The sequence below is a fragment of the Vitis riparia genome, chromosome 5 (genome assembly GCF_004353265.1).
Source record: "Vitis riparia cultivar Riparia Gloire de Montpellier isolate 1030 chromosome 5, EGFV_Vit.rip_1.0, whole genome shotgun sequence".
NCBI lineage: Eukaryota > Viridiplantae > Streptophyta > Magnoliopsida > Vitales > Vitaceae > Vitis > Vitis riparia.
Genome location: NC_048435.1, coordinates 19,628,331 through 19,654,771, shown reverse-complemented (window position 1 = coordinate 19,654,771; position 26,441 = coordinate 19,628,331). Strand labels below are relative to the sequence as shown.

The 26,441-nt window shown below is 34.2% G+C and overlaps 1 protein-coding gene across 1 annotated transcript in view; it reads right to left on the bottom strand.

Annotated features, from left to right (window-relative positions):
* LOC117914296 (signal peptide peptidase-like 2) overlaps nucleotides 1–19,609 on the bottom strand; it is a 34,404-nt gene extending 14,795 nt beyond the window's left edge. The window contains exons 1-8 of the mRNA XM_034829564.1: nucleotides 19,354–19,609; nucleotides 11,102–11,260; nucleotides 10,681–10,792; nucleotides 10,430–10,549; nucleotides 7,531–7,688; nucleotides 7,147–7,323; nucleotides 5,638–5,672; nucleotides 5,369–5,525 (exon numbers count right to left, since the gene is read on the bottom strand). Of these exons, the coding sequence (XP_034685455.1) occupies nucleotides 5,369–5,525; nucleotides 5,638–5,672; nucleotides 7,147–7,323; nucleotides 7,531–7,688; nucleotides 10,430–10,549; nucleotides 10,681–10,792; nucleotides 11,102–11,260; nucleotides 19,354–19,488 (1,053 nt within the window). The 5' untranslated portion in view covers nucleotides 19,489–19,609. The remainder of the gene's footprint in view (nucleotides 1–5,368; nucleotides 5,526–5,637; nucleotides 5,673–7,146; nucleotides 7,324–7,530; nucleotides 7,689–10,429; nucleotides 10,550–10,680; nucleotides 10,793–11,101; nucleotides 11,261–19,353) is intronic.
* Between the last annotated feature and the right edge of the window lie 6,832 nt (nucleotides 19,610–26,441).

Genomic DNA, 26,441 nt, shown 5'->3' with positions numbered 1-26,441 from the left:
TGTAGAATATACTCAATGAAACATATTGAACCACTACCAAGTTACGTATATAATGCTAATGGAAGCTTCATAGAATCCTTAAAGCTTAAGGTTGTCTTACAAGTAGGTGGTGGGAATTAAAAAGATTTGAAAGAAGAAAGAGAGAAGTAATTGAAGGTTGAATAAGTTTGTTGGGACGTGTGAAATTGAAAAAGAAATCACTTCTCAAATAACCAGATATTTCCAAATCAGTTTCAAACAAGATATATGCATATCAAATAGAGATATATGCATCTATGAACCCAATTCTAATTTGATATGCATTATTTGAGAAGATATGACCATCTGTTTATTTTTTGTTTATTTCTATCAAGTTGCATTATGTATTTCTTACTAAGCTATCAAGCTCATCTTTTTGTTTAAACAATTTCAACTACCAGTTTGTTGAAGGAAGGCAAATCCTTGACGCAGCGTTAATTGCAAACGAGGCCATAGACTCGCTGCTGAAAGGGGATGAAGCTGGTGTGTTATGCAAACTTGACCTGGAGAAGGCTTATGACCATATTAACTGGGACTTTCTGATGTCAGTGATGCAAAAGATGGGTTTTGGGGAGAAGTGGGCTGGTTGGATCAGGTGGTGCATCTCCACTGCATCCTTCTCAGTTCTGATCAACGGCTCGCCAGCGGGTTTCTTCCAGAGCACTCGAGGGTTAAGGCAAGGGGACCCTATTTCCCCCTATCTATTTGTCTTAGGAATGGAGGCCTTAAGCTGCCTCATTAACAAAGCGGTTAGGGGGGGCTTTCTTTCCGGTTGCAGATTAAGGGGCAGGGGTGGAAATGGGATTCAAGTATCTCATCTGTTATTCGCGGATGATACGCTGGTCTTTTGCAAGGATTCCCAAGACCAAATGGCTGTCCTAAGTTGGCTTTTAATGTGGTTTGAAGCCATTTCTGGTCTGAACATCAACTTGGAGAAGAGCGAAATTCTGCCGGTGGGAAGAGTTGAGAGTGCTGAGGCCTTGGCTTCTGAATTGGGCTGCAAAGTGGGTTCTCTTCCTTCCACCTACTTGGGGCTGCCTCTTGGTGCTCCTCACAAATCAGTGGTTGTGTGGGATGGTGTGGAAGAAAGGATGAGGAAGAGACTTGCTTTGTGGAAGAGGCAATTCATTTCTAAGGGGGGGAGAATCACGCTCATTCGGAGCACTTTGGCTAGCATGCCGATTTATCTTATGTCCTTGATGCGTATCCCAAGGGTTGTAAGATTGAGGCTTGAGAAAATCCAAAGGGACTTCCTTTGGGGTGGGGGTGCGTTGGAAAAGAGGTCTCACCTTGTAAAATGGGATGTGGTTCGCTCTCATAAAATGAAGGGTGGCTTGGGGATCAGAAATTTTTCTACCCTCAATAGGGCCCTGTTGTGTAAATGGAGCTGGCGCTTTGCGGCTGAAAGGGAGTCTTTTTGGAAACTTATTATCAGCACGAAGTATGGGGAAGAAGAAGGAGGGTGGATCTCTTGTGAGGTTAGGGAAGGCTATGGGGTGGGGTTGTGGAAGGAAATCAGAAAGGAAGGCGGGCTGTTGTTTAAAAACGTTTCCTTCACCGTAGGGGATGGTAGAAGAGTGAAATTTTGGAAGAACATTTGGTGTGATAACATTCCCCTTTGTGAGGCATTTCCTTCTTTGTTTGCATTTGCGGTCTCCCAAGATGCGTGGGTACAGGATTGTTGGGATTCTATGGGGGATGTGGGGGGATGGTCTCCTCATTTTTCTAGATCATTTAATGACTGGGAGCTGGAGGCGGTGGCGAGCCTCCTTTCGGTCCTTCAAGGTAAGAGACTCAACGTTGGGATGGAGGATAGTGTGGTGTGGAATGCTTCTAAGAATGGGATATTCTCTGTAAAATCCTTGTACAATACTCTTGATTCTGGTGGTGCAGTCCTGTTTCCGTGGCGAATCATTTGGAGCCCTTGCGTGCCTACTAAGGTGGGTTTTTTTGCTTGGGAAGCTTCTTGGGGGAAGGTTCTAACCCAAGATCATCTCAAAAGGCGGGGCTGGTCTCTAGCAAACAGATGCTTCTTATGTTGTGATGATGAGGAGACAATTAACCACATCCTTATCCATTGCCCCAAGGCGAGGGTGCTGTGGAATCTTGTGTTTACGTTGTTTAGAGTTAATTGGGTCCTTCAGCTCACGGTTAAAGACACTCTCCTTGGCTGGTCCGCTTCCTTTGTAGACAAGAAGCGTGGGAAAATCTGGCGGGCAGCCCCCCTTTGTTTATTTTGGACGATGTGGAAAGAAAGAAATAGGATAGTGTTTGATAATGAGGCTTTGTCGATCCAAAGATTGAAAGCCTCCTTCGTTTGTAATCTTTTCTCTTGGACGAAGTCTTAGTTAGATGGAGAGCCCCGTTCCTTATTTAGCTTTGTAGATTGGTTGGGCTCTAATTGAGGGTTGGTGAGTGTAAGCTTCTTTGTGCTTTTTGTTTTTGGGGCTTCTCGTGTATACTCCCTGTATGCTTCGGGTTGCCTTCTTGCTACCCTCTTTTAATGAAAATTTTTCTATGTTTATCTATCAAAAAAAAAAAAAAAATTTCAACTACCAGTCAACAGAGCAATGAGCTAGGATTAGTCACATCTGGATTGTTGGCTCAGTTTGGATTTCAGATTTTAGACCTATTAGCTTGGTTACAAGTTTATATAAGATAATTGCTAAGGTCTTATCAGGGCGTTTACGCAAAGTCCTCCATGAAACAATCTTTGGCTCTCAAGGAGCCTTTGTTGAAGAGAGACACATTCTGGATGCTGTGTTAATAGCCAATGAAGTGGTGGATGAGAAAAGAAGGTCAGGGGTGGCCTTCAAAATCGATTTTGAGAAGGCCTATGATCATGTGGATTGGGGCTTTTTATAATCATGTGCTAGAAAGGAAGGGGTTCAGCCCGAAATTGAGATCTTGGATGAGAGGTTGTTTGTCTTCATCAAGTTTTGCAATCCTACTTAATGGGAATGCAAAGGGTTGGGTTAAGGCCTCTAGAGGTTTGAGACAAGGAGACCCCCTTTCTCCTTTCCTTTTTACTTTAGTAGCAGATATTCTAAGTAGGTTGATGATCAGAGCAGAGGAAACTGGGCTAACTGAGGGCTTCTTTGTGGGAAGGGACAGGACTAGAGTGTCTTTGCTACAATTTGCAAATAACACCATCTTTTTCTCTAAAGCCTCTCTGGAACATCTTCAAAACCTCAAGATTATCCTTTTGGTTTTTGGGCAAGTACCAGGATTAAAAATCAACTTAGAAAAAAGCACCATTTCAGGTATTAATACAAGGCAAGAGTTGTTGTCTAGTTTGGCCTCTGTTTTTTATTACAGCCATACACCATTTCAAAGTGGCCTTTGTCTTATTTAGGTCTTCCATTGGGAGGGAACCCAAAGACAATAGGCTTTTGGGATCCGGTCGTTAAGAGAATATCGAGGAGGCTAGATGGTTGGAAAAAGGTCTTTTTGTCTTTGGGAGGGAGGATTACTTTAATTCAATCAAGTCTGTCTCACATCCCTAGCTACTTCCTCTCCCTCTTCAAAATCCCAGTATCAATAGCCTCAAAGATTGAGAAGCTGCAAAGGGATTTTCTTTGGTCTGGAGCGGGGGAAGGGAAGAAATATCATCTTATCAGATGGGATGTTGTTTGTAGGCCAAAGGAGTTGGGAGGTTTGGGTTTCGAGAAGACTTCTTTGAGAAATATTGCTCTCTTAGGGAAATGGCTTTGGAGGTTCCCTAGAGAAAGGAATGGTCTTTGGCATAAGGTTATTGCGAGTATTTATGGGACACATCCTAATGGATGGTACACCAACATGGTGGTTAGATGGTCACACAGATGTCCTTGGAAGGCTATTACTCAAGTTTTCCAAGATTTCTCCCCTTTTGTCCACCTAGTGGTGGGGAATGGGGAGAGAATTCGTTTTTGGGAAGATCTTTGGTGGGGTAACCAAACTTTGTGCTCTCAGTTTGTTGGTCTTTATAGAGTTATTTCTGTGAAAAACCTCACTGTCTCAAATGTCCTTGGCAATTCCTTTCCACTGTCTTGGAATTTTAATTTTCGTCGTAATCTTACTAATACAGAAATTGATCTCCTTCAGAGAATCATGTCCTCCCTTAGTTCAGTGTTTTTCTCTCCTTTGGCAGATTCAAGAGTTTGGTCTTTGTCATCATCGGGCTTGTTTTTAGTGAAATCTTTTTTCTTGGCCTTGTCAAAAGTCTCAAATCCTATCTTGTTCCTTCCGGCCAAGTTTTTGTGGAGTTCAAAAGCCCCCTCAAAGGTTAAGGCCCTCGCTTGGTTAATAGAACATGGGAAAGTAAACACCAATGACAAGTTGCAATTGAGAAAACCCTACAAATCCCTTTGTCCTCAATGGTGCTTTCTTTGCAAAGGAAATGGAGAATCAATCGACCACCTTTTCTTCATTGTCCTGTTACCATTGGACTCTGGCACAAGCTGTTCAATCTAGCAGGGTTGGCTTGGGTCCCTCCAAGGAGTATTGTGGACATGATGGTTATTGATTTTAAAGGTTTGGAGAATTCATTAAGAGGCAAGACACTTTGGCAAATTGCTTGCCTCACTTTGTTATGGATGGTGTGGCAAGAGAGAAACAATAGGATTTTTTAGGATAAGGGGCGAACAGAAGAGATGTTGTGGGACTTGCTTCTTTTCTATTCCTCTCTTTGGGCCTCTTGTACTGCAACTTTTAGCAGAGTTCCTCTTAGTGTTTTACAACTCAACTGGACTGCGATTTGTGTTTCAAAAGTTTGAGAGTGTTGGGGCCTTTCTATGTATTTAGTTCTCTAAAATTAGGTGTTTTCTCTTTTGTTCAGTTTTTGTTTTTGTGGGAAGGACCTCTCATCCTTCTCTTGTTTCTTCTCTTTCTCTTGTATCTCTTCCTTCTCTTGTATCTTTTCATCTTTTAATATATTTTTCTTCGTTTCTGATCAAAAAAAAAAAAATGATTATTAGATGCTCTAGTTACTATTAGTTCCACCACTATGTTGTTCTTAGCTGTCTGTTGTTAGCCTTTTTTTTTTATCAGATTAGGATGATGTGAAATGATTGTCATGCCCTTGGTTTTAGGGTAGATCAGAGCAGGGCCATGAATGAACATGACAGATGCATTAAACAAAGCCTATGAGCCAGACAACTTTTAGGCTTCGGCTTCCATATAGTTAAAGTGCCTATATCATTAGCATATAAAATAACTCCCATAATGTGAATTTGCTACTCTGTAACAGAATTCTAGACCTAGAGAGTTCAGATCTACATATTAAAACGGCAATTATGCCCATTGCACAAGAAATTAGAAAACTAGTCTGGACACTACTGTAGAAACAGAGATACTAACAGGAAGAACTTACAAGCACATCTTGTCCGATCCACGAAAATGATGCCTTACGAGTTATCGCCCAGGCAATAGCAAATGACAGACAGAACAATAGCACCCCAAGAGAAAGAACAGTAACTTCTCCAAAAAGAGGCAAATTCACGGTCTTCCGCTCACTATTTTTGCATCCTCTGTTCCACAAAAGAAAAAAAAAAAAAAAAAACCTAGGATCAGGAAGGAGCCAAAAGAAACTGTAAGCCTAAGATGGCTAGTCGAATGGTAACAAAAGGATTTCATGTATACCTTAGTATCAGAGTAACTATACAAGCATGCATTCCCTGAAAGGAAAAAATCTCAATAAGCACATCCAGAAGTTAAATACCGGGATTTCAAGCAATTCATTTGTTGGTGTTGTTGACAGAAAGAAAACTTTTATTAAAAAAATGAAAAAGAACAGCTTCCATTCCATTTACGTTCATTAACAAACAAAGTGCACCTCACATCATTAACAAGAAAAGAAACTTTATTAAGAAAAGAGAAAGTAAAAATAAGAATGTGATATCCTTCCCTCTAATACTGAAAAATCTAGATTGCATCCAAGATCACCAATCAGACTGTAGACACATTTCAGGTTCATATATCTAGATTACGCAGTTCAACATGTCTTCCAATATGCAAAGCATCAGTTTTTAGTTAATAGTGTAGAATCTAGGGAATTAGGACTTTCACCAAATCAAGAAAGAAAACATTGAAAATCAGGAGCATAGGATTTGACAAACTTAAACAGTAAATTCAGAAAAAGATATTCTCAGTAGTTTAACTGATCCATTAGCAGACCACATTTTGAGTTTCCACAGGCAAACTGCCTTTTTTTCTCCGTTCTTGCCCATAATTAGAGGGCTTGGAGAAATTATTATGTGATTGGACTCCGAACCCAAATAGCACAATATCATTAGGATTTCTTTGTTATGTGATAATTAAGATGTTCTATATCATTGGAAAAAAAAAATCTATTATATTTTTGTGTTCTTCATGCATTTGACACTGGCTTATATTTGGCAAATTTCAGAAGCTAACTCATGATTCTGGTTGCCAAATCAAAAGTTGCAAAAGTGAAGCATCCGACTGTATTTGGCCAATTTGATATCTATAATGATAGTTCAATCAAATACCAATATCTATAGATGTACAATAAAAGGAAAAAGAAATGCATAATAACAATCAAAATTTCAAGATCAAAGATTACACTATGAGACCATACTCATTAGTATGATCATTTTCAGCTGCTGGATATTGGATTAACCAGCAATAAACATTCTACATTTTTTTTCTCTTCTACATGCACCAGGCTCTTACCCCAAATGAAGATTGATAAAGGAAGTACAAACATGACAAATATTGTTCACTCCAATAGTGTGCAATATTTTTATTTTTATTTTTTTGATAAGCAAGCAAGGAAATAAATATCAAAAAAAGAAAGAAACAGCTACACACCAAGGAACCCAAGATTTATACAATAGGTACCAAAAGGTATTGCCAGAAAGAGACAGAACTCTAAAATAACTACTTCATCCCTCATATAGAACCCACCCAATCAACAAAATCAATTAAAAGCATTGAGCCTTCTTCTATGTACATGCAAACCCAAAACACTAGATTTCTAAGAAAAGAACACTTTAGCGCTTGAACTGGCTGCTCCTCACTTTCGAACACTCTTTAATTCCTTTCCTCCCAAATTATCCAATAGTATGCAATATGTTCTAATTTCAGCAACAAAAATAAATGAGGAATAATATGGAAAAACTATATTACCTCAACACCACCGATGCAAAAGAGTACAATCAGCACCCAAACAAACCATGATGACATAAAAAAGTAAAGCAGCACCAGAAAAGTGGATGCTGTTATGACAAAACCTACAGCACCCTTTGCACTAATATCAAGAACTTCCTTCTCTGGATCATCTTTCGTTGCCCCAGCTTCAGAAGCCTAGCCAATGAAAAAAGAGAGTCCATCTCAAATGCTGAGTCCCATTAATCATTATATATTACACTATTTAAAAAGTTAAAAAAATCGAGTAATTTCAAAATTTCAACACAAGTTAGCTATGATGCATATCAAGACATCTGCAACAAGCATTCCAATTAAAGAAACTTAAATGTAAACTTCAAGATTCAAAAATGAAGGATAATAAACCTTTGGTGACAATTCATTATAGCGCTCATCATTCTGCTCACATGCAATATACTCTGACCAAAGTGAAGCACAGACAACAGTTCCAACAGCCATCATCCATAAGAATACTACCGCAGAATCTACGACTGGACGAGTTGGCGCATATAATAGCAGTTCCACTATATTGTACAGTAAAGGGTTAGCCATATCTACATCATCAAATATAAGCAAAATAAAGAAATAAAAGGTTCATGTACATCACATGAAAATGCTTCTTTTTTCTTCTTTTTCTTTTTTTCTTTTTCTTTTTCTTTTTTTCTTTTTTTTTTTCTTTTCTTTTCTTTTTTTTTTTTTTTTTTTTTTTTCTGTTGAGGTGGGTGTGGGTGTGGGTGTTGATTGGGGGGTGGGGTGGGGTGGGGTGGGGTGGTGGTGGTGGTGGTGTGTGGAAGGGAGGGGTAAAATGGGATTGTAATAAACTGATTCTTTGATATGAATTTTTAAGTTCAAGTGAAGGACAAGAAATCCTTCCAAAAATATAAAAGTAAGAACTGCATAAAATCAACAGTAAAACAACTATACAGCTAAAGGATTTGACAAGAACATGTACAAGCCAAAAGAAAATCTCTAGAAACCCAAGGGAGTAAAAAATCAGCCACAAAAGAATTCTTGTTCTGCTAACTAATCTGCAACATGATTAATTAAATGCAAGTCCAAGAGATAGAACAACCCCAAGTAGCTAGCAACACCTAAACACCTAAAATTCAGTGAGTCACCTATCATAATTCCAAGGACCTCTCTCCAATTTAGATACTTATGAGATCATAACAGAAAAATTCCCTTCCGGCCATAAATTGGGTAGACTGACAGCCCTACAACTAGCCATTCAAATGAGTTAAAATCTCTAGTTAAATGGTCAAGCTTTCTCCAGCCAATTCTTGAATGGCTCTAAACACCATATACAGTTATGACTTTGATCACACCTCTAATCCCCAGCTGATTTGGGCTACCCAAAGTGCACCCATAAAAATTTAACTTGAATCAAGGGATCCATTCAGGAAGCACCTATTGCCTACCTCTTTGACCTACAACATGCAACTGATCTCCTCCTTCCTTATACTTCCACTTCAATACAATAAAATTGTTGTTTCTTATCAAATTAACAAAACAAAAATTAAAATTAAAAAAAGAAAAAGAAAAAAACCTTCAAAAAGGAGAGTAGCCCTTGGGGAAGCCTACACAACAACAAAACCTAAAGATGGAAATGGATTTTATTTTTTTTAATAGACAAAAAATATATATCAAAAGCACCAAACAAATGCACAACCAAGTACCTAGGTAGAATACAAAATGCACCAAGAGGCAAAGAAAAAAAACGCAAGGAACCCTACAAACACAGCCCCCTCATGAATACTCCAACCAATAGATAAAATTTATCATGGTTGGGGGAACCCCATCTATATATACATCCTAACCCATAACATGAGGTTGCCAAGAAAGGAGGACTTAAGGCTTTGATCAGATAATTCTTTACTTTTGAGAACACAGTAATTGGAAGTGTTCCAAATTACAAAATAATATTGGCTACCAAAAAACTACATATTTTGATACACTAGGAATGAATTAATTAAAGAGCGCCAAGCAAGAGGGGCACCATAAGTACATGGGATATACAAAAGGGCATCAAAAAGCAGAGACAAGACAAGAACAACTATAACTGACTCCCAATCAATATTTACAACCCAACCAATCAATAAAATCTAACACAAAAGAACAACCAATATTTATTACCAAAAGTAATAAAAATAAGGATACAGGAATACAAAATTACAATCAAACAAAAGAAACTAATATTCCATCTAATGTTATCTCCCTCCTATAAGAGTTTCTAAGATCCAAATGGAGGTTTAGGATAAAAATATAAAATAAAAATGGACCAAAAAGGAAAGCTTCATTATTAAATCTCTCTATGGATAGCTAAAAAATAAAGAAGGGACAACATTTCAAGTAGGAGGTGTATGGGCCTCCATCTCCATCAAAGTGGCCTTTACATTTGCATAAAAGAGTGGGAAACAATATGGCATTGATCAATTAGGTCATAGAGGGTGGGCAGTTCTAATTTAGGTTGCATCCACAAAAAGGACGAAGAAATAGAAAACCATTTCTAATTCACTATGCATAGCTCAAAATCGTTATATATATATATATATATCGGGAGCTCAAAATCTTAGGCAGGATCTTTGTGCTTTCTCGAGTTGAGTGTTTTCGCCCAAGATCACAGCAGGTTTTAGCTAGCTGGTGCAGAAATTTGAACAGAACAGAAAGGAAGAAGGCATGGAGGACAGTCCTGCTCTGAATAGCACAGTCATTAAGAAAGGTCACAATGGGAGAAATTTTGAGGATTGAACAACCAGAATGGAAGTTTAGAAAGATAAAATATAAGAATTAAAAATTTAAAAAAAAAAAAAAGCATATTCACTTTACACGCAAACAAAAGAGACTATGATAAAGGGAAATTGGTGCATATTCATCAATAGTATGGGTGGTTCAGAAAGAAGTAGAATTTCCTGTGTAGTTTTCTTTTTTCTCTTTTTCTATCAGAAACAATAAATTCAATGAAATGAATTCAAAGGTACCTCATGGTTACTTCTTTTTGCTTCTTCTTTCTAGGACTGTGCATTCTATTCTTCATATGTACCCAAAGGCGCCCATGGGCAGCTTATTATACATACATATATATATATATATGATTTTTTTTACTGATAAAAAAAAGGTATACTCAACTTATAAAATTTATTATCCATCAATTCACCATCCAATATCTTTTGAAGGTTCCAACAGTCCAGGTAAAGAACAGAAACTCACACATTTGATAATCATAAAGTAAAAGCTGAATATAAAACTATAAACCTCAGGGATTCACCTTTCTTTCCATCTGCTATAGATTTGTTGAGTGAATCTCCTCCCGACTTTGGAATCATCACGACAGGAATTGTAATGTTTACAATGGTATCATTTTCAGAACAAACCATCTTGTAAATATCTTCAAACCAAGGGGAAAACAAAAAAGAGGCATCAGATATAGAATTAGAAAAAATAGAATGACAGATACTATCATGGCCAAAACATTGGATTCTGAAATACAAATAACATATGTGCATTGACAAGTGCAACCTTCTTTGTCATTTATCACCAACAAGGCTGCAGCATCTCCTGACTGTGCAACTTTTGCCTTAGCCATGAAGGAACAATCCCCACGTGTGGACAAAGCAATAGAGCCCGAAAGCTGCAAAAAGAATCATTTGTTGGCACTCGGTTTTATTACAATGACACTTACCAATAATACGATGCTTTATCCATCATTTCCTAAAATATCTATTCAAATTTCAAGCTTTTCCTGAAGTTCTTATAAAGTTCAAAAGGCATATTGTGTAATTTTCTTTGAAGACAATTAACTCCAACGGTTTTCTATCCACATCAAATAGAATTAGAAGCTCCTAAGAAAATATACATAAAATATTCTTAACACTTCCAAGTAATTTTCAACAACCACATAGTAGATGGGAAAAATCGATCAGGAAACCCAAAACAAAACCTCTGAAGAAGAATCAGAACAGCAGTTCATGGGATTTGAAAAAACAGCAGGTAGTCTGAGATGATCATGAGCTTCAGTAGGCAAAGAAGCACCAAATCTTGCAGTTAATCCAACTAAACTTTCATGTTCCTTGCCATCAACCCAGTTCTTAACCTTGACCTGAAAATTTAATTCAGTAAACACACCAAATCAGTCTATTTGCAATTATAATATTGGTTGTATATTTGACATAGACACAATTTCAAAACATAAAAATGTTTCTGAGTAACACATGACATCTTTTTTGTGAGGCTTCATTTGTCATTGTGTGAAAGTTATATTGCATGGATAGTGGTTTAATTCATTTTTCCTTAAATAGATTGCATAGCTATCTAGAATTATTCTGTATTCCTAGAAATCAGATGTAATTATAATAGGTTAGTTGTATTTCGTTTTTCTCTTTTGGCCTAAGAGAAGTCAATTTTGTATGTATTATGTATGTGTACAAATGTAATTAGAATAGGTTAGTTGTATGTGTTGGAGAAATGATAGAACAGTTCCAATTTTTGAGCCTTTAAGTGGATACAAATGTAAGCATCAAGTGAGGGTGTTTATTTTAACATCTAATTCATCCACAAACCCACACATCTTAAAAATCCATGGACTTGCCCAAAAAGGAACCACATATGGGTATGAGTGTACTTTCTTCCCTTTTTTAATAGGATGGACCCCATCTTGCTTTCCAAGAACCAAAGATGGCCTAAGTATAAGGTAAAGCCCAAAGATGACTAAAGGCATCAAAGGAAACCAAAATAGCTTCAATGCGCTCCCTCCAACGAATCCATCTTCATAGTTCTAAGATAAAGCAGCCACAATCCATTCTTTCTTATCAATAGAAATAAGATGGTTGTCTCTAATTAAAAAAACACCCATCTGAACCATGTTAAATGAGAAAGTGTGTCTGAGATGTCATGGGTGAGAATAGTGGTGTTTAGTCACAAATCAGTCATGGCAGCTCAGCTAGTTTGTTGGTCTTAAGACACAATTTTCTGTTTTTATCAGAAACAATATATATATTGATAAGTAAGAAATTGTATTAAAAAAGCGCGAAAAGAGCGCAAGAGTATACAGGTCATATACAAGTAAAACAAGCAAAAAATAGAAAAGAGGGTACAAAAAAATACTCTCTCCCTCACCCAATACCCAACCACTCTATGAAATCAATCAAATGCGTATACCCATCACCTATATACACCCTAACCCATATAGAGAAATTGTTTAGGAATAAACTTTTTAGCCTTTGATCAGACAATTCCTCACTATCAAAAAATCTCTTGTTTCTTTCCTTCCAAAGCGTCCAAAAACTGCAAGTAGGGGCTGCTCTCCAAGCCTTACTACGCCTTTTCTCTATAAAAGTCCCATTCCACCCGAGGAGGGATTCCCTAACTATCTCATAAATAACCCACCGAACACCAAAAATGGAGAACACCAATTGTCATAGTAATCTCGCCTTGTCACAATGAAGAAGGATATGGTCTATGGTCTCTAACTCTGCTTTGCATAAAGCACATCCATTGGCCAAAGTCCACCCTCTTTTTTGAAGCTGATCCAAAGCCAAAACCTTTTCCCAACAAGCCTCCCAAGTCAAGAAACTCACCTTTGATGGAATCCAAGGGTTCCACACTATTTTTAAACAGAACGGGATTGTACAACCATTCTATAACTTAGAATAAAGCCCCCTAACAGAGAAGACCCCTTTGTTCCCACCCTTCCATACCACTATATCCTCTTGTTCCCTTTTCATTGAATGACCTTGAAGTAAAGAAAGAAAGCGCTCCATGGCACCCAACTCCTAATCATTCAAGTTCCTAACAAAACGGAAATTCCAATTGCTACCTTCTTCTCTATGCTCCCACAGATCAGCTACCCATGCCTCTTTGAAATCAGATAAGGCAAACAAGGACGGAAAAATCTCACATAAAGGCTCCTCACTACACCACCAATCTTTCCAAAACTTCACCCTCCTCCCATTACCCACCTCAAAGGAAATCATAGAATTAAAAAGCTCCCAATGCTTCTCAATCTCTTTCCATACCCCAACTCCATATGAATCTCTCACCACTCTTGACCTCCACCCCCCTTCCTTCTCCCCAAACTTACACTTAATGATTTTCTTCCATAAAGAATCTCCTTCACTTGCAAAATGCCAACACCACTTACAAAGGAGAGCCTTGTTGAACAATGAAAGAGAACGAACCAAAGTGGAGGAGAGAGATGAAAATAAGGGAGTATGGTAAAGGAAGAAAGTTTTTGGTTGCTTCGAAGTTTGAGAGGGAACTTAAGAAGCTAGAAAACTCTATTAACTATGATGTTAATATATCTAAAAAAGGAGGAAGGAGGAAAGAAAGATGGGTTGTAGTGTCAGTTTGTCAATGATTATTAAAATTCTTTCTTGGAATATGAGAGGGGTAAATGATGCTGAGAAGAGGAAGTTAATTAAGTTGGTGATTAGGTCCCAGAGAGCAAAGTTGGTTTGTCTGCAAGAAACAAAGGTTCAAACAATGACAATGAATCTTGTTATAAGTCTAGGTGTGGGGAGTTGCTTAAAGTGGGGTTCAGTAAATGCGAATGGTGTTATAGGGGGGGATCTTGGTGTTTTGGGATTTCAGAGTGTTAAGAGTTGTTGGATTTGGAAGTGGGAGAATTTTCTATCTCTTGCAGGTTTAGAAATTGTGAGAATGATTTTGTGTGGGTGTTTACAAGGGTGTATGGGCCCTATTCTGGGGAGGAAATAGAGGGTCTTTGGGAAGAGTTAGGGGCGATCAAGGGGTTATGGAATGATCTATGGTGTGTAAGAGGTGATTTCAATGTAGTAAGATTTCCTATTAAGCGTACTAGTGGCTCAAGGTTGAATATGAAAATAAGGAGGTTTTTTTATGTTATCAATGAATTAGAATTAACAAACCTTCCACTAGCAAGGGACTCCTTTACTTGGTGTGGAGGTCAAAACAATAGCTCAAAATAAAGATTAGACTGGTTCCTAGTGTCTGAGGGTTGGGAGAGCTATTTCAGTGGGATGATTTAGAGGGTATTGCCTAAACCTATCTCAGATCACTCCCCTGTTTTGTTGGAAGGGGGGAAGGGGGGAAGGGGGTCATAAATGGCCCAACTTCTTTTAGGCATGAGAACATGTGGTTAAAAAAGGAAGGTTTTTTATCTGCTCAAAGGTTGGTGGGTGGGGATGTAATTCTCAGGGTCTGCTAGTTTTATTTTGGCTTTAAAGCCAATAGCTCTCAAGGTGCTTTTGAAAAAATGGAATAACGAGGAGTTTGATAATGTCTCAGTAAGGAAAAAAGAGGCCTTTAAGTACATAGGTTTCTAGGATGCGAAGGAAAGGGAAGGAGTTTTATCTTCAGATGAGGAAAAAGCAAGAAATTTTGCGAGGGAGGAGTTTAAAAAATGGGCTTTAATGGAAAAAGTTTCTTGGAGACAAAAATCAAGAGAAATATGATTAAAGGAAGGGGATAAAAATTCTAAGTTTTTCATAAGATGACTTATACTCACATAAGGAAAAACTTCATTGCCAAGATTAAAATGAATGGGGAATGGCTTACAAGTGACAGGGAGTTGAGAGAGGGAGTAGTGGGGGCTTTTAAATCTTTTTCCTCTAAGGAAGGAGACTGGAGGCCTGGTATTGAAGGGTTATCTTTTGAGGCATTGGAAGAGGAGGAGGCGAGGAATTTAGATGGGTTTTCTTGGAGGAGGAGGTGTTGGGGGCACTGTTGGAACTGAATGGCAACAAAGCTCCAGGCCCAAAAGGCTTTTTGATGAATTTTTAGCGTTTTAGTTAGGAGTTTGTGAAATTCAATGTGCTGAATTTTTTTAATGAGTTCCATGAGCATGGCAAATTCGTTTGAAACCTTAATACGACATTTTTGGTTTTGATTCCCAAGAAAAAAGGGGCTTTCAACCTCAAGGATTTTAGGCCGATAAGTTTGGTGGGAAGTCTCTATAAGTGGTTTGACAAAAGTATTAGCCAATAGGTTGAAGAAAGTAATGGGAAGGGTGATTTCTTGTTTTCAAAATGCTTTTGTGGAGGGAAGACAAATTTTGGATGCAGTGCTGATAGCAAATGAGGCAATTGATTCGGTGCTAAAGAAGAAAGGTAGTGGTCAAGTTGGACATTGAAAAGGCTTACAACCATGTAAATTGGGATTTCTTGGTAGCAATCCTTGCTACAATGGGGTTTGGGCACAAATGGATAAAGTGGATAAAGTGGTGTATCTCTTCTCCAAGCTTTTCTATTCTAATCAATGGAACCCCCTCCGGATTTTTTCAAAGCTCTAGAGGTTTGAGACAAGGGGACCCAATTTCTCCCTACTTGTTTGTGATCGTTATGGAAGCCCTTAGTAGGTTGATTTTGAAAGCTCAAGATGGTGGTTTCATTTTGGGTTTTAAGGTTGGGGGAAAAGGGGGTGATGGAGAGGAAATCTCTCATCTCCTTTTTGCGGATGATACTATTATTTTTTGTGAGGCCTCTTAAGAGCAAGTTACCCCCTTGTGTTGGGTGCTTAAGTGGTTCAAAGCCATGTCGGGGCTGAAAATCAATTTCGAAAAGAGTGAGGTAATCCCAGTAGGGGAGGTGGACTTGTTAGAAGAGTTGGCCTGTGAAATAGGTTGTAAGGTGGGAAAACTACCCTCTTCTTACTTAGGGCTCCCCTTGGGGGCCTCTTATAAGTCTGTGATAGTGTGGAAAAACGTTTTCAGAGGAGGCTTTCATTATGGAAGAGACACTACCTTTCAAAAGGGGGAAGACTTACTCTACTTTGGAACACTCTAGTCAGTTTGCCAATCTATTTTATGTCCTTTTTTACTATCCCTAGATTGGGGAAATTGAGATTAGAGAAGATTCAAAGGGATTTTTTATGAGGAGGTGGGACTTTAGAGAAGAAAGTTCATTCAGAAATCTTTACATCTCTATCTCTTCAAACTACCAATAACAAAGTGAGGCAAGTCACACACTAAAGTGTCATTCCTCTATTAGCACCCCCTAACCCTATAAAAGAGATAATCATTATATATGTCATGTTATTGGGTGGAACGCAATCTTTCCTAGTAAAGCTGAATAACCTATGCCAAAGCCTCAAAGTCCTAGGGCAATGTAAAAAAGATGATTAATCAATTTTGCTCTTTAGGCACATAATGCAACAGTTGAACCTGAAAACTTTGAAAAGACTCCTCTCTTGTTGCAAATCACTAGTGTTGATTTTCTTATAGGCTACCAGCAATGCAAAGGTCTTAACCTTAGATAGAGCCTTAGATTTTCAAAATTGATTGGAAAAAAATGCGGTTGAAATCAAGGACATAGAGAAAGCAAAAAAGCAAGACTTTACAAAAAAAAAAAAGCCCAAGGAAGTCAATAATCAAAATCTTACCTCTCGAAAATAAGTAGATAAGTATGATAGGACAAGAGATGTTTGAAAAGTCCAAGCTCCTAAAATTCCAGATCAATCAATTTGCATGGAAAATTAAATTTCAAATTGAAGAGGAAGAAGAGAAAGCTAAAAAGAATGAAATATGAGTGTCTTTAATCATCACAACTCTAAAGAGCCCTTGAGGCCTGGATCAAGTGACAAAAGGATGGGGAGGGTTTGTGGGAGTTTCCAGGTTCAAGTTCTGAAGGAGCAAAAATTTGCCTATCAAAAAAAAAAAAAATAACTCTAAAGAAATTAGGATATTAAGCACAAAGTGGTTCATTTCCCACCATGGGACAACAAAGTACTAGATTTGATTGACATGGAAGTGGGTGCATTCTCTATTTCTTGTCTTTTCAAAAATTATGAAGACAGATTCATATGGTTGTTCTCAGGGGTGTACAATCTAGTCAAAAGGGAGGAAAGAGTGAATTTGGGAACTATAAGAGGTCTTTGGGATAAACCTTGGTGCTTATAAGGAGATTTTAATATGTTACATTCCCAAGGGAAAAATGAAACTGCTCAAGGATATCGTCCGATATGAGGCGCTTCTCGGAGATCATAAGAGAGTTGAACTTATGGGATCTTCAATTAGATGGTGTGCCCTTTACTTAGTGTGGAGCAAGGTTTAAAAGATTGGTGAAAGGCAGAGAAATATCACTAATATAATGGGTTATTGATGGCAATGGAAAGAAAAAATAGGCAAGAATAAGTTGCTAGGAGTGCACCATGTCAATAAATCGTGGAAAATCTACGATAAATCGTTTGAAATTTTTATTTTTATTTTTACATCGTCAAAAAATAGAGTCGATATGGGACCTAATTTATTTTTATTCCTCTTCTCAGGCCTTAACAACTAAAGCTTTCAAGGGCACTCATCTCAATCAAATTCAACTCAATTGGAATTTGGTGAAAAGTGTAAAATACTTTGGTCTCATTTTGTAGAATAGTTAATGTATTGATCCTTATAGAGTGTAGAGCCACTATTCCCTTGTATAGTTTCATGTGGTATTATACCAAGGTATATATCAGAATTTGTATATTTGGGAAGAATTCCTCATCCTTCACATGTACGTTTAAATCTTTATCAATGAATATTCTCTTTTCGATAAAAAATAAATAAATAAATAATAGAAACTAAGACAAAAAAAAATGCTTCATCAATTTTTTTGATAGGAAACAAACACTTTGTCAGTAGCAAGCAAAAATACAAGAATGAGATCTTCTTCATGCTAGTTTAAATAGAAAGAGTACAAAAGGGAAAGACCAGCAAAAACAAGAAACACATTGAACCCATCAAGGGACCCTAAGAGACAATAAGAAAAACTATAACTGAGGGAGGCATGAAATTCCCAACAATTTTTTTTTATATAAGAAACAACAATGCTATATATTAAATTAGGTTGTAAAAGGTACAATAGAAGGATGATGAAATCCCCAACAAAATCCTCTAATGAAAAGGACATTCACTTAGGAAATTCATTTGTGATCTCATCAATTGGCTTCACAATTTATATGAAAAAGCAACTTTAACCCTCGATCAATCTAAAATTCTTCCAATCCACACCTTCAATTTCTAGGGCCACCCTTGCTGCACTAGGACACCCAAGAGAAACAATGGCTAACCAGCCCATCCCCCACCCCTTTAGCCTGAAAATTATTTAATGCCCAAAGATGTCGTGTTCAAAAATCTTCTAGAAAAACTAAAGCCTCGACTTCAAAGGCTAAACTAAAACTAGCAATCTTGGAGAAAATTCATTTCATGTTGTTATAATGGTATCTAAAAAACACCACCAATGCCTATTTGGCCCTAGGTCCCAATTAAATAGTCATCAAAATTTAAGCTTACAAAACCTTACATGGGGTTTCTGCAGGTATTCATCCCAATTAAATATAGAAAATCAAAATTTAAGATTTGCTTTTAACAGCTATAGAACCATATTTCATTCAGTATGAGACTGCATCCACGCACTAGACACGTAAAAGATGTACAACATGTAGGTGTTTTTGTTATGCTAAGCTTGGATCTCTTAAACCTTACAGAATGCCATTCTATATGCCAATATGCTATGTGGTACTAATTATGAGCCTTAAAGAAGCCATATTATACACCTCATTAATCTTTATTGAGTCATATTATACATGTCGCTAATCTTTGTCGAAAAAAGTGTTATGCGGTAGGCCTGTTAATGACCAATAATCATGGTAGAAGAATACTTTATCAAGTGCTACAACATAGCATTCATAAGTAACAATTATCTTCAGTTTCGTCTTTTCCCCTTTTTGTGTGTTGTTTTGGGGCACTGGAAAAGGGGCTCACAGGCCTTGTATGTGCTGCAAAAATATTATTTCTAGCACACATGCCAGAAACAAACCCTATGATGAAACCTCAGGCCGCAATAATATGCTCAATCGGAGCTCAATCACTATATAGTATATACAAATCCAATTTTCAAAAGTGAGACTCCTGGTTTTCTTCAAGAGAACATCAATTACCCAACCCCTTTCACCATTCCTGTTAAATTGATTAGCACTCGTAAATTGCATAATTCCCCACATTCCCCCCACCAAAAAACCCTTTTTTTCCCAAAATATCTTTCGAAATTTCCCCATTCTGGATCCCCCACACCTCCCTCAACAGCCACACCCAAAACAAATGAGCTCTTAATCCAAGGAAATTATTAAAAAGAAAAAAAGAAAAAGAAAAGAAAAACATAGCATCAGATCAACATCTTAACCCCCAAGGAAATAACCTCGAAATGCAGAAGGAAGAGGAGGGGATGAGAACAAGAAAAATACCAATTGGAAGGTGTTGTTGCAGAAGGGGGATTTAGGGCCGGAATCGTCCTGGTCGGAGGCATCGTCGGCGGCAGCCAATGGCAGGGCGACAAGAAGGAAGAGAAGAGGGATCGCGAGGAGGCGGAGAGACGCCATGGAAGCCACAGTTGACGATTGCTTGGGAACGAAGAGATCTTTTTCCGAGAAGGATTTTTGTTTTTCTTTTTCTTTTTTCTAAATTTTTTTATTTTTAAATATTTCTTTTACTTTTCTTTTTATGTTTTAAGGTATGCGGGGGCGTCTCTGTCTGTGAGCCTGCCGTCTCCACCGCATTGGCGAAAAACTCGTTTGGAGAGAAGGAAAAGGCCGAGACGGGTACGGCGTCGGTGGACGGTTGAAAAAATGGGGTGTCCACGCCCAATGAATGATTGACACGTATTATTCTAATATTTTTTATATTTATTTCTTTAAGAGAATTGTATTTTGAGGTAAGATACGTTATAAAATATCATTCTATCATATACATTTTAGTTTAAATACTCAAATAAAATGTAAAAATTAAGTTGAAGAATATTATCATTCATTAATCCCTTAAATACTTTTAACTTACATAGGGATACAGAGAATGTGAATTTTAATTTTTTACAATTTTTTTTCTTTTTCTATTCCCTATTACATGTTACCCATTTCTAAAAAGCAATAATGTTTTTTTTTTCTTTTCATTTTTAAAAATATTGAATCATTTTACTCTTATTATAAGTAAGGATAAAATTTTTGGGATTTTTCATCTAAATATTTTTTATCTTTTTATATTTATCTTTTAGTTTAATTTTTATTTTTTATTTTAAATTTATATTACCTTTTTCTATTCCGTATTACTCATTTCCAAAAAGCAATAATGTTTTTTTTCTTTTCATTTTTTAAAATATTGAATCCTTTTACTCTTATTATAAGCAAGGATAAAATTTTTGGGATTTTTCATCCAAATATTTTTATCTTTTTGTATTTATCTTTTAGTTTAATTTTCATTTTTTTATTTTAAATTTATATTACCCTTTTATTTATATTTTTCTCTTATTTTTAATTATTTTCTATATTTTTCACATTAACCATATTTAAAAAAATTAAAAAATGGACTATCATTTCACTATATATATATATATATCCTTTTAGCTTTTTAATTTTTAAATTTTTATTTAAAAAAATTTAAATAAATTTATTGAAAAAATAATAATATTATATTAATAATTTTTCTTATCTAGATAAACTAATGCAAAGTATTTTGACTTACAACAAGAAAATTGTCAACATAATTTTTTAGTGAAACATTAGAAATTAAATTTCAAATACATCATGTTAGATAAAATTATTGAAAGTGATATTTAATTTTTTCTATTGACTTTCAAACTTATTTAATTTTTTATTTGAAAGGTAATAGAGCATGTCTAGAAAAAAATATATAGTTTTTCATTTTTTTTAAATAAATGAGTGTAAATATATTTAAAAATTTTAAGATAATCTTAGTAAAAATATTGATAAATATGATTATAATTTTAAATATAGATTCATTTGGTATCACAAAAAAAAAATGGAAAGAAATAATATTACTAAAACTACAAAAGCAAAATATACAATTACAAAATTTTGATAATGAAATTTAAAAATAAAATTTGAAACAATTCTTAAGTGAGAATTTAAGTGGAAAAAAAAAATTCAAAATCACTTGAAATCTTTAACAAAAAATAGTCTTATACACTTTTATACAATTAATAAATTTGTCTTGTACAATTAGTTTAATACCCTTATATAATAACTTAAAATTCATACATCCTCTCATAAAATATTTGACAATATATCAATTAACCATGTTTGCATGGGTTTGGTTTAAAAGAATATGAAAAATTGTTGTATAATTTTGTTCTACAATCATCATAAGTGAGGTGCCTATTCAAATGATCATATACAAGTTAGAAAAAGTGCATGAGATGAATGTATGTTTAATTACTACATGTAAGGAATGTCATCTATCCTCGGTTATGGGAAATAAATAAGCAAAATTTTTAGAATCACTTAAAATCATTCATAGATGGTAGTCTTGTATACCCTTATACATTTAGTATATTTGTCTTGTATACTTAGTGTAAATACCTTGTATAGTGGCCCAAATTTCATATGCCCCCTACTCAATATGTGCCCATAAGTAGGTTAATCATGTTTTCATTAGTTTGGTTCAAAAAAGAGTGAAAGATGGAAAAACAAAATATTCCCTCAAACATCATTAGTAAGATAAGTATTCGAATTGTCATATGCAAATTAAATAAAATGCATAAGATGAATGTATGATAGAGGAATGTGTGACATGAGAGTGTGCAATCCTTAGATGGTAAGACAAAAAAGAAAGTTGTTCAAAATTGATTGAAATCTTTTACAAATGATAACCTTATACACCATTTGTACAGTTAGAACATTTGTCTTGTACAGTTATAACATTTACATTGTATAGTTAACATAACACCATTGTACAATGGTACAAATTTCATCTACATACATACATTATGTGTTTACATATGATGTGTGAACTATGTTTCTAATTGTTTGATTTAGAAAATAATATAAAGCGTAAAAACAAATTTTTTCCTCAAACACTATTATTAAAGTAAGTATTTGAATTGTCAAATGCGAGTTAAATAAAGTACATGAAATGAAGAATTTGTGATAGGATTGTGTACAATTCTTAGATGACAAGAAAAAAAAAAAGTTGTTCAAAATATACAACTTTATACACCCCTTGTACAATTAGTACAATTTTCTTGTACAATTAGTGTAAGAGTCTTGTACAATGATATAAATTTTATATATATACATAAATTATGTCCACATGGGCATGTAAACTTTGTTCCCAATGATTTGACATTTAAAATAATTAAAACAAACAAAATCATTATCTTATTTTATTTTCAATGCAAAATGCAATTAAAAATAAGGCAAATAAATTACTTAAAAACTATTATTTAAGTCAAATTTATTTATTTATTTCCTTTTATTTTTTGAAAATAAAGAAAAAAGAATAAAAAATTTATTTATCCATAAGAAATATAAATATAAGATTTGTTAGAAAATACCAAATTTATTTATTTATTTCATTATATTTTTGGAATTAAAGAAAAAAGAATAAAAAATTATTTAACCATAAAAAAATATTAACATAAGATAGGTTAGAAAATAAAAATAACCCCAAATTTATTTACTTATTTTATTTTATTTATTTAAATTAGAAAGTAATTTATTTTAATAGATCAAAATTTGCACAATTAATCTATTACTTTGTTAATTATGGATATATTAAAATTTTCTATTGTACAAAAAAAAGAGTAATAAATATATATAATTTAGTTATTTAATTATTTTTCATGTAAAAGATAGTCACATAGAAAAATACACAATTGATCAATTTCTTTATTTAATTGTAAACATACTATATTTTATTTTATTATTAAAATAACTAATGGAAAAAATAAAAATGGATAATCGAAATTTAATTCTTTTTATTATTTTCATATAAAAAAATAGTACTAAACAAGGTTTTTAATTTTTTTTTAAAAAATAGTTTTCATTTTTTAATTAAATGTTTTTTTAAAAAATAAAAAATAAAAATAAAAATCATATTACCATTTTTTTTAGAAAGTATTTTTTAAAATAGTTTTTGAACATAATTTTTCTTTATTTATAATTTAAAATAGAAAATAATGTTGATTTTCAATTATATATATATATATATAAAGTTTTAAAAATTGTGAAAAATCCAAATGGTTAAAATAGAATTATTCAGGTGTGTGAACATTTGTGCAATAAAGACAAAAAAAAAAAGCTTATGTAAAAGATATATGAGTCTTTTAATTCATCACTATTTTATATCTTTAAAATCAATTAGAGGTGGTATATGGATCTTTGGTCAATTTTGAGGCCCATCTCACCTCAAATGATAATTCTCTTTTTTTTTTTTTTTTTTTGCTTTCCATTCTTTAAACCATGTTTAGAAATTAGAATGATGGAAATACAATAACTCCCATACCATGTTTAGAAATTGGAATGATGGAAATACAATAATTCCCATTGTACTTGTATACATTATTTTGTCGGCTTGTTTGATCATTGGGAAATTTGAAAGAAAAGAAAACAAATGGGGAGAAAATAGTAAGAGAAATGAAAAGGAAAAAATTAAATTAATAAAATAAATTTATAACTTGCTTCCTACTCCTTTAATGTATTTTTCTTTTTCTTTTTATATAGAGATCATATAATTTGAAATGTATTTTCTATATTAAATCAAATATGAGAACATTTTTTTTCTTTGTTACTTTCACTTAAAGTCAAATATGATCTTTTTATTGGATTGAGCTACTATTAGGGATGGTAATAGAATGAGTTTTTTCAAATTCTCGTCCTGCTTGCCTTAATGGGATGGTTTTGAAATTTAAAGAAGCGAGTCTGGGACTGATTTGAGAATTTTTTTTAAAACCTAGGATGGGTTCAAAGCAAATTTGGTAGTGCCTCGTCCCACCCTGCCTCACCCCATCCCGATTATATATAAATAATTTAATTTTTATTTTTCCATTTTTAATATATATAACAATAATAATAATAATAAAATAAGTTATAAAATACATTTATTTTAATGTAATTAAAAAAAATTGTTAAAAATATTTAAAAAAATCAAGAAAAAGTTCAAATGGGTGGATATGAGAAATTCGTATGTCCACCGTGCCCAACTCTGTTTAATCTTTTTAATGGGACGAGATGGAAATTAATTTGAATAAATGTGCAAGATTGAGATGGGGGCAACCATCCCGAACCCGTCGGTTCGAGGACAACTTAGAAACGTCCTCAGCAAGATAATCCATTGAGTTAGATAGACATCACAAGACAAAAATCAAATATTGTTATTCCAAATGTTGGCAATGCACCCACTGAGGTGGGTTGCTCAACTTCATTGGAAATGGTTTAGTTTGTTAATGTCTCCAACTTCCTTAAAGATCGAGCAAGAAATGCTTCTCTAAAATTCTTAAAATTGTTTTCTTTTATTCTAGGCTCTCATATGGGCATTACTTGTTTTTATGCCATCTTACTAGATGAGATAGAAAGATAACACTTGGCCTTTATTCCCTTTCTTTTGTGTTGTTCTAACGGATTGATTGAATTCAATATATATATCTCTCCTATTTTCGGGCACCTCAAGTACTACTAACTTTTCTAAAAATAATTGTTGTTAGGATTGACACATACCCTACCCTTATAGTGCATTCACCCAAGCGCCCACGATATTCGAATACAAGGGGAGTTGATCGACGGGCCAACCCTTCAATCTACCAACAATTTTCCGTGAGATCGACTTTGATACCATTTGTAAGACCTCAAACGCCACTAACTTTTTTAAAAGTAATTGCCATCAGAAAATGCGTATACCCTAACTTTATAGTACATTCACCCAAGCGTCCATGATATTCAAACATAAGAGGAGTTGATGAATGCAACCAACCCTCCGATCTGCCAACAGACTTCTTTGGGTGATTTATTAATACCTTTATATATATATATGATTGTATAACATAACAAATATTGTTGGAATAAATTATGACCTCAAGGGTAAGATCATATTGATATCATAAAAATCAAATAGTTTGATAAATACAATGAATTTTACACAAAGATAATCTTAGTGGATCATCGTGCTATTCTTAAAGAAAAATAAATTTTATCAAATTGAATAAATACAAAACAAATTAATATTAAATTTTAAACAACTTTTTTCACCTTTATAAGGGTATATTTGGCACATGTAAATTGAAATGAAAATGAGATTCAAATCAAAATGAATCACAAGGCCATTATAAAAGAGAAATCAAAATCCTAATGACTATGAGATTTGGTTTCCATATTAATGAATTTTTTTATTTCCATTACCATTCTTAAAAACAATCCAAACACATTCAATTCTCATTCTTTATTCATATTCCAAAAATAATATAAAGATAATTCAAATAACGAAAAAACATGCTCCATGTACTCATTTGAAAATATATATCAAATAAGAACTTATCTTTTCATATTTCAAATCATATCATGCAATACCAAAATATTTATCTTCAGTGGGTATTGTCTTCAACTTCAAAACGAATGAAACTTCAATAATTTTTAGAAAATTTATATTTTCTCTTCTCTGACAAGAACCACTTTTCTCCTCAAATAATACCATACCTAAAAGTCCCACACTCTTGAAAATAAATTACCCCATAATGCCATCAACCATGTTAGGCTATGATTATTATTATTATTGTTCTCACATTGGTGAATGAATTATTTATTTATTTTTTACGAAAAAAGGAATGACAACGATCTCTAAAATAAGGGAGGAATAGTAAACTAGATTTGAGAAGCTTAATGTAATATTTAGTTAGTGGAAAATTCTAAAGAAAGAAGAAAATATTTAGGAAAATAATTTTATGATGATTTTCCTATAAAAAAAATATTAAAGAAAATTAGATATAATTAAAATTTATGAGTTAAAATAATTAAAATAAGCTTAAAATAATAAATAAAAATAATTTATTTACTTTAAATTTAATTTTAATTTTTATTTATTTTTTCATTCCTTTCATTTTTCTTTTCTATTTTCTTTCTCTAACACTTTCCCTCCAAATTTCAAGAACCAACCATAACCTAAAAGATGTGAAAAATGAGGAAATATTTGGGGGGTCATATGGTATTTCTTAGTTTATTTATACATTAGTAGAGATGAAGTAAAATTATTTATCATTTGTAACATTAATAATATTAATTATTCCATAGGCATAGAAAGCTCTGCATGTGCCACTTTCATTGCAACGTTTAACAAATTTGTCGTGACATTGACATTTTCCAATAATTCAAAGCTGCTAAATAATTGAGCCAATTGAACCAATTGAATGAGTCTTGACAAGTTCGATGGCTTCTCTATTTTAATACGTAAATTACAAGATTCTCCTCTATTTTAAGTTTTAACTTGAATCGTATTCAGGAAAATATATAAATATAAATATATATATATATATATATATATATATATATATATA